The following is a 19,252-nucleotide window of genomic DNA, read 5'->3' as shown; positions in this document are numbered from 1 at the left end:
GAAATCGATTGGACTGAACAGCAGAGCTCTCTCCTACCTGCTCGGTGTGAGAGTAAAAGAGTAGAAGAGAGTGAAAGCAGATGTAAATATAGATTAGTTAAAAATAGATCTGTATCGGTATAGCAGATACAGACGAAAACAGAATCCGGCACAGTAGTGGCCACGAGCACGGCCAAAAAAAAAAAAAAAAAAAAAATGTCACCTAACGCCAGTCATAGAATAGACCCAATTACTTCAATGAACAACCATTTTCCGGAATCCTATTTCAAGGTTCTTGAAGATTTTGAAAAAGGAGCCTAGAATAAGGAGGATTTTGTACATTACATATGTAGATCAGCAAGATAAAATTACTGCAAAGGTGATATCATAGATTAAATGATTCCAAACGACAATCCATAGTTTTTATTAATTAAACCAAGAAATGTAAAAATCATCCCGAATCCCTGATTTAAAAGACACGGACACCGTCTTCAGCCATTTAGCTGCACAGACTGTAACTTAACACTAGACAACGGACAAGCATTCCTGACGAAAAGTTTCAATGGCTGAAGCAGGAATCGAACCCACACCCCATGACACGATGCGCTTAAATGTCTGACGACACTAACCGCACGGCTACGGGGCCCACCATGAATCATATAAAGATTATCCACACAGAGTCCGGTGAGGATTATCCACAGAGTACACAGAGTGAATCTGCACATAATCCTATAAAGATTTTTTTTATAAAATCTTCATCGAATCCTGTTGTAATATATTCAATAGGGGTAATTGGGGCAATATGGGCCGCCTAAAGAAAACGTAATGGAATGTATAGAAAAACAGCAAAAATTATGGTTGAAATGCAAGTGACTTGTACTATAAACTGGATGCACTCCTGATTTTATTAAAAAAAAAAATTAAAACATGGATACTCACCACATTTTGAAAAATAATTCGAGGTGCGGCACAGTTTGTTCAACCCTATGGGTATCAGCGTGGTGATTTTGCAACAGTTTTTCGATTCCACCCCTGCATTGGAATACTTGTTTACATTTGGAAACGTCAAATCAGGTGCGCGCTCAAACTGACCGTGATCCCGGTAAGGGCGCCCCAAACAGGAGCGCCAACGAAACTAACCTGAAATTACTCAAACAAACGTTTTTGAACCAGGTTGGAACTGGCGCAACCCGTTCTGAATCACATTTTCAACTCCAACCCGATTCAGGTTTGGGAAAATATTCAAAATTGAAAACCACCCCCTAACAACAAATCTCTCATCCACCCAACAGTTACGGTACCGCTAGTTCTATTAGAGGCTATTTTTACTATTCATGCCGGCAAATGCCTAAATCTATCTGTTGGCTGTTGATCCGGAAGATTTCCGCCTTGAGACAGCAACAGCCGCGCAAGGAAATTTTGAGCGGCTGTTGCTGCCTCTAGGCGGGAATCTTCCGTCTTATTCAATCCTCGTCGGCACAAAACAGAGAGATCAGGCATCCGTCCACTACAATCCTTGCGTTACATAACCGTGCAGTGTTCATCGGGTGTGGTCATAACCGGCGGAAGCGGTGAAGGTGGTTTCCACGGTGATTACGGAGACTTCAGAAACCGTGAAGGAAGGAGGGAGCGAAACCAGCGGAGCCCATTATGATGAATGAAAATATAAACAAAAATCATCTGGTTATGCCAGCTGATGTTAAATTCACCACAACGTGGTGGCAAAACCATAGGGAAGAATGGGGTCTGCATTTTTTCGAGGTGAAACATATTGTAGGGGACCGAGGGGTGAATTAACGTGCCGCAAGTTTTTCATTGTTTTCTAATAGTTAAAGGCTCCAAAACATATCGGTTTCTTAGGAAAGTTTGTTCAGTAAATAGACCATTTCCGTGAAAATTTTTTATTGGCTTATATGCTTTCTGTCAATTTACTAAACAAACTTTCCTAAGGAACCGATATGTTTTGAAGCCGTTAGCTATTAGAAAACAATGAAAAACTTGCGGCACATTAGTTCACCCCTCGGTCCCCTACAATGGATCATTGAATGTAGTTTTTGCAAGTGCTCACCGCATCAAAACAAAAGCGCCACTGTATATGGGATTTAACATTGTGACAGCATTGCTGTTCTGTCAAACAAACAAGGCTACGGTGGCGCTATCTATGCTTTCCATAGCGGCCGTTTTGGTTATTTTAATGATCCATTTGTTTCACCTCGAAAAACTGCAAACCCCTTTTTCCCCTATGGTCTTGCCACCACGTTGTAGTGAATTTAAGATCAGCTGGTATGACCAGATGATTTTTGTTTATGTTTCCATTCATCATAATGGGCTCCGCTGGTTTCGATCCCTCCTTCCTTCGCGGTTCCTGAAGTCTCCGTCATCACCGCGGAAATCACCTTCTCCACTATGACCGCACCCGGCGAACACTACACGGTTCTGTAACGCAAGGATTGTAGTCGACAGATGCCTGATCTCTATGTTTTGTGCCGACGAGGATTGAATAAGCCGGAAGATTCCCGCCTAGAGGCAGCAACAGCCGCTCAAAATTTCCTTGCGCGGCTGTTGCTGTCTCAAGGCGGAAATCTTCCGGATCAACAGCCAACAGATAGATTTAGGCATTTGTCGGCATGAATAGTAAAAATAGCCTTTAATAGAACTAGCGGTACCGTAACTGTTGGGTGGATGAGAAATTTGTTGTGAGGGAGTGGTTTTGAATTTCGAATCTGTGGAGTTTCCTAAAGGAAGACCAGAATCGGGTTAGTTTTGAAACTGTGATTTAGAACGGGTTGCGCAAGTTCCAACCTGGTTCAAAAACGTTTGTTTGAGTAATTTCAGGTGAGTTTCGTTGGCGCTCCTATTTGGGGCGCCCTGACCGTGATCACGGTCAGTTTGAGCGCGCACCTGATTTGACGTTTCCAAATGTAAACAAGCATCCCAATGCAGGGGTGGAATCGAAAAACTGTTGCCAAATCACCACGCTGATACCCATAGGGTTGAACAAACTGTGCCGCATCTCGAATTATTTTTCAAAATGTGGTGAGTATCCGTGTTTTCAAAAATTTGTAAGGAAATCAGGATTGCATATAAACAAAATCTGAAAGCGTTAATATTCATTAAAAATGATTGTCTTTCGAAGAAAAATACAAAAACTGGGGGTTAGATCTGACGGAAATGGTCTATTGACAGAAAGCATATAGGCCAATAATAACATTTCACGGAAATGGTCTATTGACTGTTTAACGATAAACTTGCGACGATCGACGCGCCACCATATTTCATGTAACGGAGGTTATTAGAACTAACTTGGAGGTGATGATTTGGAGGTTATTTGGCAATTTGGAGGTTAAAATCACCTCCAAACACTAGCGATTTTGCGGTGGGATGTTGACGTTTGATCACGAATTGAAAGGTTCCGCTATTTATACCCTTTGAAGAATGTGGTGGGTACACTCTCCACAGGCGCGCCCCTTTATCTGTCAAAATCGGATCCTTTGATAAAGCTAAGAAATTACACCGATATTGTCCATGCATCAGAATCCTAGTCCTTAATTCTTCAAACTAGAGAACTAAATAAATAAAAGATTAGAAAACAAATTGTTGTATTCTACTCATTTTTTTTCCTTGATTCAAGATCATTCTCGACAACCGGGAAAACCGAGACTTGTCACTTTCAACAAGGTTTAAAAATGTAACAAGGACTAAAAAAATGTTCCTTTGATTACTATGATATCCTGTTCTCTTCGTTTGAAGCAGCCAGGACTAGGGTTCACTGGTAGATCTTTAACCCATAACGCACCACGAAAAGGTGATCTACCCGTGTTATGGGTGTTTCCACAGTTATTGTGTATTTCTTTCACTGGACTGCGAAGTGCAGCCTCATAAGTGCGAAAGTGTGAATAAAAGTGCGGGATTGCATTGAATCATGTTGGTGCATTCAGATCACTAATTCTTTGATTTACGAAGAATAAGTCCCCCGAAGACACCTACCCGATTTGATGCAATTGCGCACTTTTATTAGCGTTTCCGCACTTGTAAAAACTTCTGAGATAGTCCAGTGGTGGAAGAAATGCGCAATATTAACTGAGAGCTTTCTTTGCCAAAGTTGCCATTTCAAGCGTGTGCTGGAATAAGGGCGTATGTCGCATGATCGATTTCTCTTCGTCGATCCTCTCTTCTGTGAATAAAGGTGACAAGAAGCAGGTTTGTTAGCATTTTTATACTTCGGGACGCTAGGCAGCGATGCAATCTTGCGTTCTGAGGTAAAAAAATGATGACATACCCGCATCTTGTCACCTTTATTCACAGAAGAGAGGATCGACGAAGAGAATTCGATCATGTGACTTACGCCCTTATTCCAGCACACGCTTGATTTTCGCATTCGTGTATCGTGTGGCAGGTACAATTATACTCTATGCCCAGGGAAGTCAAGGAAATTTCCATTACGAAAAGATCCTGGACCGACCGGGAATTGAACCCAGACACCTTCAGCATGGCTTTGCTTTGTAGCCGCGGACTCTAACCACTCGGCTAAGGATGGCCCCGAGGACTTGGCTTGAACATACAACACTCAGTGACCATCCAAAGTTGTATCATTATGCTAAGTGCCGAAGGTGCGACCAGACGGTCATAGCACATCGATACCAGGTACAACTTTGTCTGGGATTTGGCCACGGCTGGGATCGTCGAGATGACGTATTGTCTGAATGAAGATATGTTGGCGGACGTACAGTCGACTCTCCACATCTCGATGTTCTACATCTCGATATCTCTCCCTATGTCGATGATTTTGTTCGGTCCCTTCATTGTGCATACATTGTCACTCTCCATATCTCGATATCCTCCTTATCTCGATATCTCCCTATCTCGATGTGATTTTCGTTCCCGATTTTCTCTCCGTATGTCGATATGCCGATTATCCAAGGTTACTAGACTAGATTTTACGGATTCAAAACAATTTGCAAAGACGAAATGACGCCTGTTTGTTTTCAATTTTCCTATTAACGGAGTGGTTTTCAATCTAGTATTCATTAGAAATTTGTTCTATGTCTCGATCTCTCCCCATCTCGATGGTCCCTTTGATATCGAAATATGGAAAGGCGACTGTACTAACAAAACCCTTGAGCCGGATCGAACTGAACAAGGTGAGCGAGGAAATTGGCCTGCAGAACTTCGTCCTTGAGGAGGAGTGTTGAAGTAGGCTCATGTGCAAGTGCGATATTCAGCATGCCATGAAATAATTTGTGTATAAGATGATTTGAAATATATTGTCAGTTATCGTTAGACCACAGAGAAACAGACGTAACACTTAGAACAAATTGCGATCAAAATCATAGTCGCGAAAACATATACGCCCAATGCTAAAAACACTGTAGTTGGCCGATGGACCAACAGGTGGCGGTAGTGTGTAAACGTCAAACACGAACAAAAACGACGCGAGCGAGCGCTGCGGGTGGTCGATTGACCACCTACCAGATATTCGAATCGATCGTTAAAAAGTTGGTCGATGGACAGCGATGAGAGTGTGACGTCTGTTTGTCTGTGGTTAGACCATCAACCAAGCCGGTTGTACTTTTATTTAACTCCAAGAGAATCTCCACAGAATTCTGTGAGTATTCTTCATAGAATCCTGTGAGGTTTCTCCACAGAATCTTATGAGGACTTTACACAGAATCCTGTGAAGGTACTACACAGAAGCCTGTTAAGGTTCTACACAGAATCCTGTGAGGATTCTCCACAGAATATTGTGAGGACTCTGCATATAATCATGTTAGGATTCACCACAGAACCGTGTGGGTATTCTCCACAAAATCCTGCGAGGAATCGCCACATCCTGCGGGGATTCTCCACAGAATCATATGAGAATTCTCCACAGAATCTTGCGAGTATTCTCCACAGAATCCTGTGAGTATTCTCTACAGAATCCTGTGAGGATTCTCCAGAGAATCCTGTGAGGATTCTCTTTAGAATCCTGTTAGGATTCTCCTCAGAATCCTGTGAGAATTCTCCTCAAAAGCCTGTGAGGATTCTCCTCAGAAGCCTGTGAGGATTCTCCTCAGAATCCTGTGAGGATTCTCCACAGAGTCCTTTGAGGATTCTCCAGAGAATTGTGTGAGGATTTTCCAAAGAATTCTGTGAGGGTTCTTCTCAGAATTCTGTGAGGATTTTGTTCAGGATCCTTTGAGGATTCTCCTCGAAATTTTGTGAGGCTGAGAATCCTGTGAAGATTATCCTCAGAAGCCTGTGAGGATATTCCTAATAATTCTATAAGGATTCTTCACAGAATCCCGTGAGGAATCTCCACAGAATTTTGTGAGAATTATCCACAAGAATACAGTGAGAGTTGTCCATAGAATTCTGTTGAGAGTATCCTCAGAATCCTGTAAGGATTCTCCACGGTATCCTGTGAGGATTGTCAACCGGAATTGAAATAGTAAAGATAATAGTAAAGATAGGGGGCCTTTAAGGGTGACATTTACCTTTTTACTCTCATCTAAGACAGAACTATAGCTAGTAAACTGTGATATAAAATAAATAGTCAAATTTGATTGCAGTTGCGTTTATTAGAAATGCAAAACTTTGATTAAAATTTGGCTTCTTGTTATCGTTCATGAGTAGTTGTTTGATTAAAATTCGAAGCTCCGTTTGGCGTCACACGGTTATTTGAGTAGGTAGTTATATGTTAGTTCGGTGGTTCCCCCATCAGGATTTAAGCAGACTCAAAAAAAAAAAAAAGAAAAGCTACGGAATGTAACTCATATCAATGCAACAAAGGACAATTTCGAAGATATTCTGATGAACAAAAGAAAGAAAACGAAACAAACGTAAGATAAATAAAACAATCAGTGTCATATTTTACATAAAATGCGTAAGACTTTTTCGATACTCCTTTATTGGGGAAAGTTGGAGGGGGATGTTCGATTACTACAATTAGCACATAAAGAGAGGAAAACGAAGAGGGGAAAGAGCTTTCTAATCTACCACATATAATTACACGTCGTCTTTCTTGCACTTTTCCTTCGACTCTTGTTTTTTTTCTGTTTCGAATAATTAATTTCCTCGATTCCTGCTCATCGAGAGAGCCCTGGACTCAAACAATCATCAGCGTTTGCTTCCTGGGTCGATGTAGAACCCTGTGCAGCCAGGGTCTAACGCCTAAGCGTTTAAACGCAAAAAACATTCAACACACCACTACTATTAGTACTTTGCGGACTGGAGAACGCCTGGATACAACCCTGTAGGTTGCGCAGGATTTCCCTCACGCCCTAAACTGACTACATGCATTCGAATTGGTGGCGCCGATCTAGGACTATTTCTTACGTCTTGCGCCGCGTGCGGGTTGTTCTAAAGTATCTTCTATAAGTATGAACTTTTCGGAATACTACGCTTACTACACGATTAAAATGGAAAGAATATGATCATAGTATCATTTCTGATCTTCTAGGAGCGTCTTAGAGGGGGCAGCAAGGGGCAGACCCAGGTGGGCCACGATGGGTGCTTTTTATTCTGTTTTAAAGGCTAAATAGCTGTCAGGATACAGCATGGGTTTGCATGCTCCTGCATTGATCTTGCTAGATCTGAAGGTCGGTTTACGTATAGTTGCACGTGACCTTGTGGAATAAGTCTGCTCCCTTGACAGATTTTGCAGCATTGGGACATCATGTATACCTGGGATCACAATATTATCAAACTTGATTGAACCTAAAATTTTCTCCCACAGAATTTTAGTTTATGGTCTAACCTTTAAGAAAATTCTTCATTCAAAATATTGTATCAGTGATTTTTAGAAAGTTTAGACCATGATATGAAACCTTTAGAGGGAAATTTTTAGGTTCATTGAAGTTTGATAATACTATGGTTCCAGGTATGCGCGGGACAGCTATCAGCCTTAAAACTACACCGCACCCCACCACAAAGAACTGCCTACAATTTCTACGATTCAAAACGGGTAGGGTCAGAAACCCTTTAGGAATGGAAGGTTCGATTTCAGGTTGGGATCAACCTAAAGTGGGTTACAACAATCACATTTCGGCGAATGCCGGCCGGCAGCTTGCCCATTCGAATCGCGGTCCGCGGACCACGGCTTTCGTTCCGGCAAGACTCGGCCATTCGCCCTAAGCCTTAAACTCTCAGAGGGGTGGAATTGTTCTGTTTCGTTTCATCGATAGATTTAGAATTCTCGACGGTGCCCTACTGTGTCTCGTTCTCTAGGGGAATAAGCTAAAAATAGTAAGCCTATTGTGTATAACCTTGTTTCGCTTAGAATTAATATGCTTCACTTCATATATATAGAATAGGTATATTTATAAAGGTTAAATCGAATTTATGTTCCGTTCTCTTGTTTTTATGTATACTCATCACAATGATATTAATATTCATTTCACTTTCAATTCAAATTTTCACATCGACATCTGTACTCTTATAATCTATAAAAATCGAATTTAAATACTGCAATAAACTTGTCTTTTTTTCTTGGAAAGTCCACTTTTTCGTTTGATCGATTAAAAATTGGACACTTTTCTTCTTGTTTCGTTACTGATTACTTACGCCTAGTGTACTATACTATTCAAAAATTGGATTTCTTCTTTTTCGGGCAAAATAGTTTTCTTCTTCCGAATGCCTCCGCACACATTGAAACATTGAAAGCATAAAAAAGGGTTTCTTCACAATAAGCTTCTACGGTTTATGTGGCTATTATAAATGTATCTGTATGTGTGTGTGTGGGTGTGTATAGAATCCATTCCAAAGGATTTTCTTCTAGCAAAACTACTAATTACACAAAAAACTAAAGTGATAACCAAGTTACACAGAAAATTGCTTACAGCATAACAATCGCCTAGAACAGCAAATCCGTAACACGCGTGCCCTGACTCCAGTTGACCGTTTGCTCGTCGGAGGCCGGTTTCAGATATTGTATGCTCTCCGGTTCACCCGCGTCGCCATTTAGCAACAAGAGCCCACCGTTGGCCGCGTCGCCATTGAGCCGGCCGCTCTGGTGTTGCTGCTGTTGCTGGTGGTTGAGGTGACCATTCGAATGCTGATGGTTTAGATGCGGATGATGGTTGAGGTGCTGGTTCTGCGGGTGGTGCTGCTGTTCGTTGCTGCTACACGTGCTGCTGGCAGTGCTCGACGGGGACGGCGTTCGCGTAACGCCCAGTTCGAAGGTGGTATCTATGGCGGCCTTTACTGGGGTATAACTAGCAAAAGGAGCGGAGCCTAGAATTAATACACAGGGCACAAACTCAGAAATTTACTCGGGGTAGGTAACAAAACAAAGGTAAAATAGCGTAAATCAAGTGTTAGCTTGGCAGGAAATGAGGCTGTTATAATGGGATGAAAGCTTAAATGGGAGAAATCATATTTAAAGTTGTAGAATATGAATTAAAATTATTGAAGTACTGCTAGGATTGATAGAATCACTATTTTTGTGTAAAAGGATAGACCTTGTTCAAAACAATTTACAAAAATGCACAAAAATGGTTCAAGCTACCAAAATAATCAAATTTGATAAAAATCTGCATGGAAACATCTTGAGATTATAGCAACATTACATTATGAAATTACTAGATTTTATATTTTCCAGTACTGGAAATCTGATGTAAAATCTTAAAATCTCATGGATTCTTACAGAAATACCTTATCAAAGATACCAAATAATTTCAAATGATCAATAACCGAATCAAATGCCGGATTTTCAATGGTGATGGTTTAAATAATCGCAAAATTATTATGACAAATCTAAAATGCCTATCGGAATTCCAGAATTTCTTCAGAATTTCCGGAATTTTAAAGGAGGATCTTGGATGTTACAATTCTCACGTAAATTTCAGTATTACTTTATGAATACCTGAATTCCACTAGACATCCTAGGATTCCTCACAAACAACATGATTATCGTAATGCCAAAATTCACGGTAATCTTACCGGAATTTCAAAATTCTTTTTGAAATCTCAGATTTTTTATGGATTTTTTTTTTTTTTTATCTAGTTCATTTATTTGTGGCTCAATCGCGTTTAACGCTTTACGGAGCCGAAATTCATCTTTTGTATTTTTTACAATGTATTGACTTTTTGAGTGCCAAAATTAGTACGGGATGGAGCCAGGGTACTCGTGGCAACTCGAGGTTAGTGGTCACAATTGTTGAAGGAAGGACATGGTAAGGATTGGGTTTAGGGTTCTCTGCAGCTCATCCGGGAGGTATATCGTAACTTTCGTCTCATGGCGTTGGTACCAATTTCTTGTCGGTATTCGTCTGCCGGATGGCCAGGATCCTCAATCCAACACAAAGGGGACAACACAGAGAAAAAAAAAACTGGGGAAGAAAATACAAGAGAATTAAACTTTTATACCACACAAGCGAAGGAAATCGTAAATTGCGACCATATACATGTAATCACGGGTTCCCAACACATCTCTAACTGAAACATAGGGTTGTCTACCTCGGGCCGCGAGGGTATCCAAAAGTTGCGCTCTGGAGGCGTCCATATCCGGGCACTGCCAAACTACGTGATCGATGTCATCATAACCGGAACCACACCTATTACAAATATTGCTCACCGCGAGGTTAATCCTGTGCAAATGTGCATCTAGCGAGTAATGGTTGGACATAAGTCTTGACATCACGCGAATGAAATCTCGACTTACCTCCAAACCTTTCCACCACGCTCGCAAGGAAACTCTAGGAATTATGGAATGTAACCACCGTCCCAGTTGGCCATTTAGCCAATCGCTTTGCCAACCGCGAAGAGAACTTTGACGTACTAAATGAAAAAATTCATCGTGTGAAATTCGTCTATCATAAATCTCACCTTCCTCAGCGCCCACCTTTGCGAGAGAGTCCGCCTTCTCATTGCCATAAATTAGGCAATGTGAGGGGACCCATACAAAGGTAATCTTATGTGATCTTTCGACCAGTGCACACATCTGCTCTCTTATTTTTGTAAGAAAGTAAGATGCATGCTTAACAGGTTTCATCGATCGGAGTGCCTCAATAGAACTGAGACTATCCGAGAAGATGAAGAAGTGGTCTGCGGGCATGTTTGAGATCATCCCCAAAGCGAAGTTGATTGCTGCCAGCTCAGCAACATAAACCGTGCAAGGTTCCTGAAGTTTTCGGAAGGCGGAATAGTTTTCATTGAAGACACCGAAGCCAGTGGATCCATTTATACGGGACCCGTCAGTGAAATATCTCCTGTAGGAATCGACATTCTGGTACTTTGCGTTAAAAACACGTGGGATAGTTATACATCGAAGTTGATCTGGAATTCCATGAATAGCTTGTTTCATGGACAGATCATATTCAACAGAGGAACTGTCATTGGTGAAGCGTACACGTGGAGGGTTATAACATGGAAGGCTAATGTCAGATGACATGTAGTAGAGATAAACTCTCATGAATTTCGACTGAGTATTCAGTTTGAGCATTTCTTCGAAGTTTTCGATAACGAGTGTGTTGCTCACTCCACACTTAATAAGTATTCTTAGCGAGAGCTCCCAGAATCGGTTCTGTAGCGGTAAAACCCCTGCCAGAACCTCTAGGCTCGCATTATGTGTTGAGTGCATACACCCTAAGGCGATACGCAAACAACGATATTGAATTCGTTCCAATTTAATCAGGTGGCAGTTTGCTGCTGAGAGAAAACAGAAAGAGCCATACTCTAGAACAGATAGAATGGTTGTTTTATAGAGTTTTATGAGGTCTTCCGGGTGAGCACCCCACCATGTTCCGGTAATTGTTCGTAGAAAATTGATCCTTTGTTGGCATTTTTCCGTTAAATATCTAATATGGGTTCGCCAAGTGCCTTTTGAATCAAACCAGACCCCAAGGTATTTTGAAGTCAAAGACTGATCGATGTCTGTTCCCAATAGCTTAAGCTTTAGTTGGGCTGGATTCCGCTTCCTTGAAAATACGACCAGTTGAGTTTTTTGCGGAGCAAACTCGATCCCTAAATTTCTAGCCCATGTGGATAGATTATCAAGGGAATTTTGCAATGGTCTTTGCAAGATTTCCGCTCGTGGGCCCTTCATAGAGACCACAGCATCATCTGCAAGTTGTCTAAGCGTGCATGGTTCTTCCAAACAGTTGTCAATATCTTTAACATAAAAATTATAAAGCAAGGGACTTAGACATGAGCCTTGGGGCAGACCCATATAGCTAATTCTGGAAGTTGTCAGTTGACCGAGAGTGAAGCTCATGTGTTTTTCTGACAACAGATTGTACAAAAAATTATTCAATATTCCAGGTAGTCCACTATTGTGCAAGTTTTCTGACAATATTTCTATGGAAACTGAATCAAAAGCGCCCTTGATATCCAAGAAAACTGAAGCCAATTGCTCCTTGTCCGCAAAGGCTAGTTGAATATCTGATGAAAGCAACGCTAGACAATCGTTTGTTCCTTTACCCTTGCGAAAGCCAAATTGAGTACTGGAAAGCATATTGTTTGATTCGACCCAGTGGTCAAGTCGCAAAAGGATCATTTTTTCTAACAATTTCCTTAAACATGATAACATAGCAATCGGGCGGTATGAATTGTGATCGGACGCTGGTTTCCCAGGCTTTTGAATAGCTATTACTTTGACCTGTCTCCATTCAAGTGGAACAATGTTATGCTCTATGAATGAGTTGAACAGGTCAAGCAACCGTCTTTTAGCGATATCAGGGAGATTTTTAAGAAGATTAAACTTAATCATATCGCGTCCCGGAGAGGAATTGTTTGATGAAAGAAGAGCCATAGAAAAATCCAGCATAGTGAATGGTCTGTCCAACGCATCGTCACTCTGGGTTTCCCAGAATGGCGGTTGAGCTGGAACTGAGTCTGGACAGACCTTTTTTGCGAAGTTGAATATCCAACGATTGGAGTATTCGTCACTCTCATTTGAGGATGAGCGGTTTCGCATGTTGCGAGCCACTCTCCAAAGCGTCGTCATTGAAGTTTCTCGTGAGAGACCATCGATGAAACGTCGCCAATAGCTACGCTTCTTCGCTTTTACAAGATTCTTCAGTCTTTTTTCGAGCTTCGAGTACTCTAAATAAAGTTCTGAGGTACCATATCTGCGAAAAGCTTTAAAGGCATTAGATTTTTCTCGATGCAACAGAGTGCATTCATCATCCCAACCAGGTGTGGCTGGTCGTCTTTTGAAGGATGCACTTGGAACTCGTTGCTTTTGGGATTCTAATGCACTTTTATAAATCAATTCTGTTAGGAATCGATACTCGTCCAACGGAGGGAGAGTGTTGAATGATTCGATACCAAAAGTTACCGCTGATGCAAATTTTTGCCAATCGATATTCCTAGTGAGGTCAAAAGGAACCTGAATTGACTGTTCTGACCTTTCACAATTATTTCTGATAGAGGTTATTATGGGCAAGTGATCACTACCATGGGGATCATCGATCACCTTCCACATGCAATCGAATGATAGTGAACTTGATCCCAAAGACAGGTCAAGACGGCTTTCTTTGCCGTCGGATGAAATACGTGTCACTTCACCTGTGTTTAAAATATTCAAGTTGAAATCGTCGCATAAGTCATAGAAAATAGCCGCTCTATAATCGTCATAAGATTCGCCCCATCCAGTACCATGGGAGTTCATATCACCCAGTATTAAAACCGGGAATGAGAGCATAGAGACTGCATTCCAAAGATGACGGCGGTTTATTGAAACTCTTGGAGGAATATAAACAGAAGCTACGCAAAGATCTTTACCCTTTACGTTTATTTGGCAAGCAACGATTTCTATGCCTGGATGAGTCGGGATGGGGATTCTGTAGAATGAATGGCACTTTTTGATCCCTAAAAGCACACCCCCGTAATTATCATCTCGATCCTGGCGTATAATGTTAAAATCGTAGAAGTTCAGATCATCTTCAGAAGAAAGCCATGTTTCACAGAGTGCAAATATATCACAATCGGAATTGTGAAGTAAAAACTTAAATGTGTCTAATTTAGGTTTTAGACTATGACAGTTCCACTGTAGCACAGTGATCATATCTTGTACCTCACTTGATGAATTAGCCATCGAAAGATATGATCGAAGCTAGGAGGGGCCATGAAATAGTCAATTCCTTGAGATACTCTTCTATTGCGGGGAGAAAAAGGTCGAGTATGCCTCTGAAAGAGTCTGAAACTCCGAGAGCATTACATATGCGATCCACAAGGGCCGTAAAAGTTATCAGACCTCGCTTGGCCCTGGGGGTTTTTGAGGAAGAGCGAGGAGCTTCAGTAGCATTTCTTTTGCTTTCTTGTCTAGAGCTTCTTTTCGAAGTGTATTTTATCTGTGGAGGCGGGGGCGGCAGATCTTTGCTGCAGCACGGAACGGAAGCATCAAAGACCTGTTTCCTCGGGATTTTCAAATTTGCCCCACCACCTTTGGAATTAGGCAAACTTCTGAGGGAAGATTTTAATACCTTACGGCGCAATCCCGGAGAAGATGGAGACTTTCTTTTACCGGGTGCGTGTACCTCCGAAGAATCTCCCCCATCGGTTTCGTCGTCGTTCGCTTCATCGGAAGACAACTCTTGAAAAGAGTTACCAACTGGGATGGCTGATGAAGACTCTTTTGCAGGCGGATTTAGAGCTTTCACCATCTCCGCATACGTCTTCTTGGAGCGCTTCACAATTGAGCGACTCTCATTTCGAATGCGTCTTTTGTATGCCGGGCATTTCTGCAAGTCATGCAGATCCTTGCTACAGTAGCTGCATTTTTCAGCTTCCTGTGTGCAGGCATCTTCTAAATGAGCTTGGTTGCATTTGCCACAACGGGGCTTGTTGTCGCAAAAGCTAGCACTGTGGCCAAGCTGCTTGCAGTTGGTACAATTGAATACCTTCGGCACGTAAAGACGCACTGGGTAAAAAACACTATCAATGCAAACAAATTTCGGGAGGACGGAACCAGGAAAAGTCACTCGAAACGAGGCGGACGGCGAAAAAACTTTCTTATTTCCTTCCATGGAAACTGATTGCAACTGTTTGCAATCCAGTATAGCCACATCAGGAATTGACCGGTTCTCAAAAACGCCTTTGCCAGTCTTTATGTCTTCACATGTCAGACTCGCGTCGATGGGAACAGTGCATCGAGAACGCCCGAGAAGTCGTCAGATTTTTCCCTCTCGGGTGACGCGTTCTTTTCTGCCGGGCAGTGCATCGAGAAAGTCCGAGAAGTCGTCAGTGTTTTCCCTCTCGGGTGACGCGTTCTTTTCTGCCGGGCAGTGCGTCGAGAAAGCCCGAGAAATCGTCATTATTTTTCCCTCTCGGGTGACGCGTTCTTTTCTGCCGGGCAGTGCGTCGAGAAAGTCCGAACAGTGCATCGAGAACGCCCGAGAAGCCGTCAGATTTTTCCCTCTCGGGTGACGCGTTCTTTTCTGACGGGCAGTGCGTCGAGAAAGTCCGAACAGTGCATCGAGAAAGTCCGAGAAGTCGTCAGTTTTTTTTCCTCTCCGGTGACGCGTTCTTTTCTGAGTGCTTTTATATGGCCGAGCACACGAGTGAAGATGAAAGTGGATTGTGGCTGCTCAATCAAGGATGAAGGATCAATCGGTGAGCTCGTTTCATGCTTTTTTTTCAAGTCTATAAAATATGTGTGACCGCACATTTAATCGTTACATAAATATGATTTTTCTACAAACTATGAATGGTTCGTCACTGTAAGTGTCGGCATAAACTCTAATTCATAACTTTATTGTTTTATATTTTTTATATAAAATCACTCACTCCTTTATTTTTATACATAAAAAAATGCTTTGAATGGTTTGGTCTGTGCTAGAAGTGTAGACTTGCAAAACGTTCATTTTATTCAAAAAACTTTGAATGGTTCGCCCCTGTAAGTGTCGGCATAAGAATATTATGTGATGGTCTAGCCAATCGATATTTTTTTTTTTCAAATTGGGTAAAATATCCTGTAGGAATGTTGCTTTTAGCTATTTGTTCAACAAACTTTGAATGGTTCGTCACTTCAAGTAACGGCATTATTTTCTCATACTTGAAAATTTTTCATGTCAATCGAAAATTTTATATTTCTAAGTATGTTTATATCTCACAAATAATCGTTTATCATGGTCTAATCGCTTATCAAAGTGAATCCTGTGACCCAACGATCCTCCCCATTAACAATCATCCCTCCCAGTAACCTTTGCGGAGATGCAGAGGCAAACACGGTCTCCAAATAGCAAAGGTTACACACTAACATTCCTTCCCCCAATCCCACCTGACTGCAAGGACGTGGCCGGCGCCGTTATTGACCCTGTATAAATAGAGGCACTGAATTATGCACACTGAAGAAGATTATGGCCAATCCCAGCCGAACTTCTAGTTGATTCTTTGTGCATTTTCACTGACTTCGGTCAATCACGGAATAGCAACCATTGATATGTGTAGTCAGTCTAAGCTAAGCTAAGCTAAGCTAAGCTCACATGTCAGACTCGCGTCGATGATTTTCCCTTCCACCTCGACTTCTCGTGCAGGAATGTAGATAAAGTATTCCACAGTAAAAGCCTCATGCTGAGCAATTTCGTTCGCTGCTTTGTAACTAGGTGCAGTTACACGCAGCTTGGATTGCTTCACTTGGTGAATAACGGTCCCAGGATATTTACGCGTCAGCTCTCTGGAAATCGAGAGCACATTCAAAATCTTATTTTTGCGCCGGAAATAGACAACCCAAGGCCCAGCCGAAGACGGTTGATAAAACCGCGTTCGAGCAACGAGATCTTTAGGAGGCGTATCGCCTCCATCCGATTCGTCCATGCGGGAAAAATCCAACCGCAACCGAATCAACAAAAATTAAAAAAAAAATGCGGAGAAAAAAAAAATGAGCAGAAAAACTAATCAATTAGTGAGCTATTTTGTACACACCTCCCCTATAAGGGCAAAAAAAAAAAAAAATAATTAAAAAAAAAAAAAAAAACTTTCGAAGAGAAAAAAAAAAGTCAGTGGACTATTTTGTACACACTTCCCCTAACAGAGCCAGCAAAATAGCTCCGGGAGAGAGACAGAGGCGAAGCGAAAAACAACTTTGAACTCAACACTGTTTGTTCTGGGAGATGCGAAAGCAGTTCAATAGAGTATGGATAGGTATAGAAATTTGCTACTTATCCGTTCCCGTTCGATGACCGCAAAGCAGCTAGCCTTCCACGTCGTAGGTAGGCAAAAAATCGTATCGCCGTCTTCGCTGTTGATTTGCACGGGGGGAACCAATCACCGGGGGATGAAGGTGACAATGTTTTATTGTGGCACGATACCAGTTGACCCTTGTCAATCTGGTTCGCTTCCTTCACGATGCGCGGTTTAAAGCACTACGGTACAATACTGCACTGGTAAAAACCACACGGGCGGTGGAAGAAAAAACCAAAACACTACCGACTGCCAAAAACTGAACTGGCTTGTTCAAGCGCACAGCAAGGAATGATTTTTTTTATTTTTTTTTTTTTATTTTTTTTTTTTTTTTATGGATTTATCAAAATATCTTTCGAAATATCAAAGCCAGTGGCGCGGGAAGTGGGATAGGTAGGACATGTACTACGCACAAAAACACCTGGGTAGAACAGTCAAAGGATTGTCCTACCCATGATTCCAAAAACAAAAGAAAGAATCGCTTAAAGAACTATTGAGGATATCTATAGTGAAAGTACTGAGAAATTAACTGTAAGAATTGTTTAAAGAAACTTCTTTATCGTTAGAAAAACTAATGTAGTAATCCTCTATGGAAATTCTAAAAGAATCAATGTATAATTTCTTAAAAAATCTACGGCGAACTCTGTGTTTTAGATTTAAGTGCCGTGAGCATTTTTGGATGTAATTTTTGAGAAGTTTCTGGAACATCCAGAGAGAGCTATCAGAATATTCTTGAAGATTCTTCTGAATTATGAATCAATCTACGACCAGTTTCATCATAAATATAAGATCAGTCGCATCGTGTTATATACATCATGAGTATGGTGGTGCTAGCGATTTCTGAACGTGCGAACACTCTCAATATAACCAATCAAAGCATTGTTGAATCTCTAGACGATTTTTAGAACATTTCCCATAGTACTCCCTCAGTGCACCCTCTCTCGTTAATTCAGAATTGCCGTAGGAATTTATGGGACTAGTTCTCATAAAATTTATTCAAAAAAAAAAATAAAATGATGCAGGATCATGAAATCTAAAAGCATCTCTCAATAATAACGCATTCCAGATCAATACCTCCTCACTGATCTAACGTTCTGATATAAATATTGGCGTCGGTGAGTAATTGACCTTTTGCTAAGTACACATCACACAGCAATCCTCATTTTTTCTCCGTAATGTAGGATACTACCAAAAGAACAACCACACCTCTTTTTGTTTACGTTCGAATGCTCTTTCGATCAAAAACCATTTTGCATTTCCGTTTACGCCAGCAAAATCAAGTGGGCCATGGATTCGAACGAATTCGATTGAAAGTTGGATCCGCCGTAAACAAGAATGATGATGAATGTTCTAATATCGCACATAAACTATCGGAATAATGTTAGAGAATACTGAGTATTGAGAATTACAATTTTGTATAAAACTATCCCTCTTTTCATTTTATCGTTCTAGAAAGCGAGTAGTGGCGCTTAAGCATAGGCTGAGGAGGAAATTCCGGTGTTCCAACCACTGGACCCATCGGATAACTGAAGAGAGAATATAACCATTCTTAGCCAGGTCACTTCGCTGCAAAGAAAAAAAAATACACAAATTCACAAAATTTTTACTTTTTATCCATTTGCTATCTAAAACAGATGACGAAGCTAGAACAATCTCCATTTTTGGTCAATTTCTGTTAAACATGTTGAATAAAACTGATTTGAAAAGGATATAAACTTTAAATTCATGTTTTTAATATGAATGTTTTCAGAAGTTGATCTAATGAATGATACTAAAGACATTTTTTTTAAATCTTGTGTTTACGACTGCCATGAAAACTGGGAGCTATTAGCAAAAGGAGGTCTGTGACAAAAACCTGGAATTGAAAAAAATCTGCTTTCAAGTTTTTTCAGCAATTTTTCATTCAATACAAGTTAAAAAATTAGGTCAGTCTTTTAAGAATTGAGGGGGTTAGAAGCTAAGAGGTGTAAGTGACAAAAACCTGCTAAGAGAAAATTTACATTAAAGTTTTTTCAGCCTTTTCATTCCATAAAATATGTATGGGAGCAAAAACAACAAGCCAAACTTCTGCGTATTATGTCATTTTTTCGGTTGAACGGGAAAATCAGCTAAAAATATCATTGGAATGCTTGTAGTTTTTTCTTAGTTTACTCAACTTATACGTGACCAA

At 41.0% G+C, this 19,252-nt stretch overlaps 1 protein-coding gene across 7 annotated transcripts in view; it reads right to left on the bottom strand.

Annotated features, from left to right (window-relative positions):
• Nucleotides 1-6,801: 6,801 nt before the first annotated feature.
• LOC5578022 (transcription factor mef2A) overlaps nt 6,802-19,252 on the bottom strand; it is a 342,757-nt gene continuing 330,306 nt past the window's right edge. For 6 of the 7 annotated variants that reach the window (XM_021848872.1, XM_021848874.1, XM_021848873.1 and 3 more), the window contains one exon: nt 6,802-9,192. In XM_021848872.1, the coding sequence (XP_021704564.1) occupies nt 8,813-9,192 (380 nt within the window). In that variant the 3' untranslated portion in view covers nt 6,802-8,812. The remainder of the gene's footprint in view (nt 9,193-19,252) is intronic. The other variant, XM_021848878.1, reaches the window with a different exon arrangement.

The sequence above is a fragment of the Aedes aegypti genome, chromosome 3 (genome assembly GCF_002204515.2).
Source record: "Aedes aegypti strain LVP_AGWG chromosome 3, AaegL5.0 Primary Assembly, whole genome shotgun sequence".
Taxonomy (NCBI): domain Eukaryota; kingdom Metazoa; phylum Arthropoda; class Insecta; order Diptera; family Culicidae; genus Aedes; species Aedes aegypti.
The sequence above is the reverse complement of the archived record's forward strand: the minus strand, read 5'-3'. Positions and strand labels throughout refer to the sequence as shown.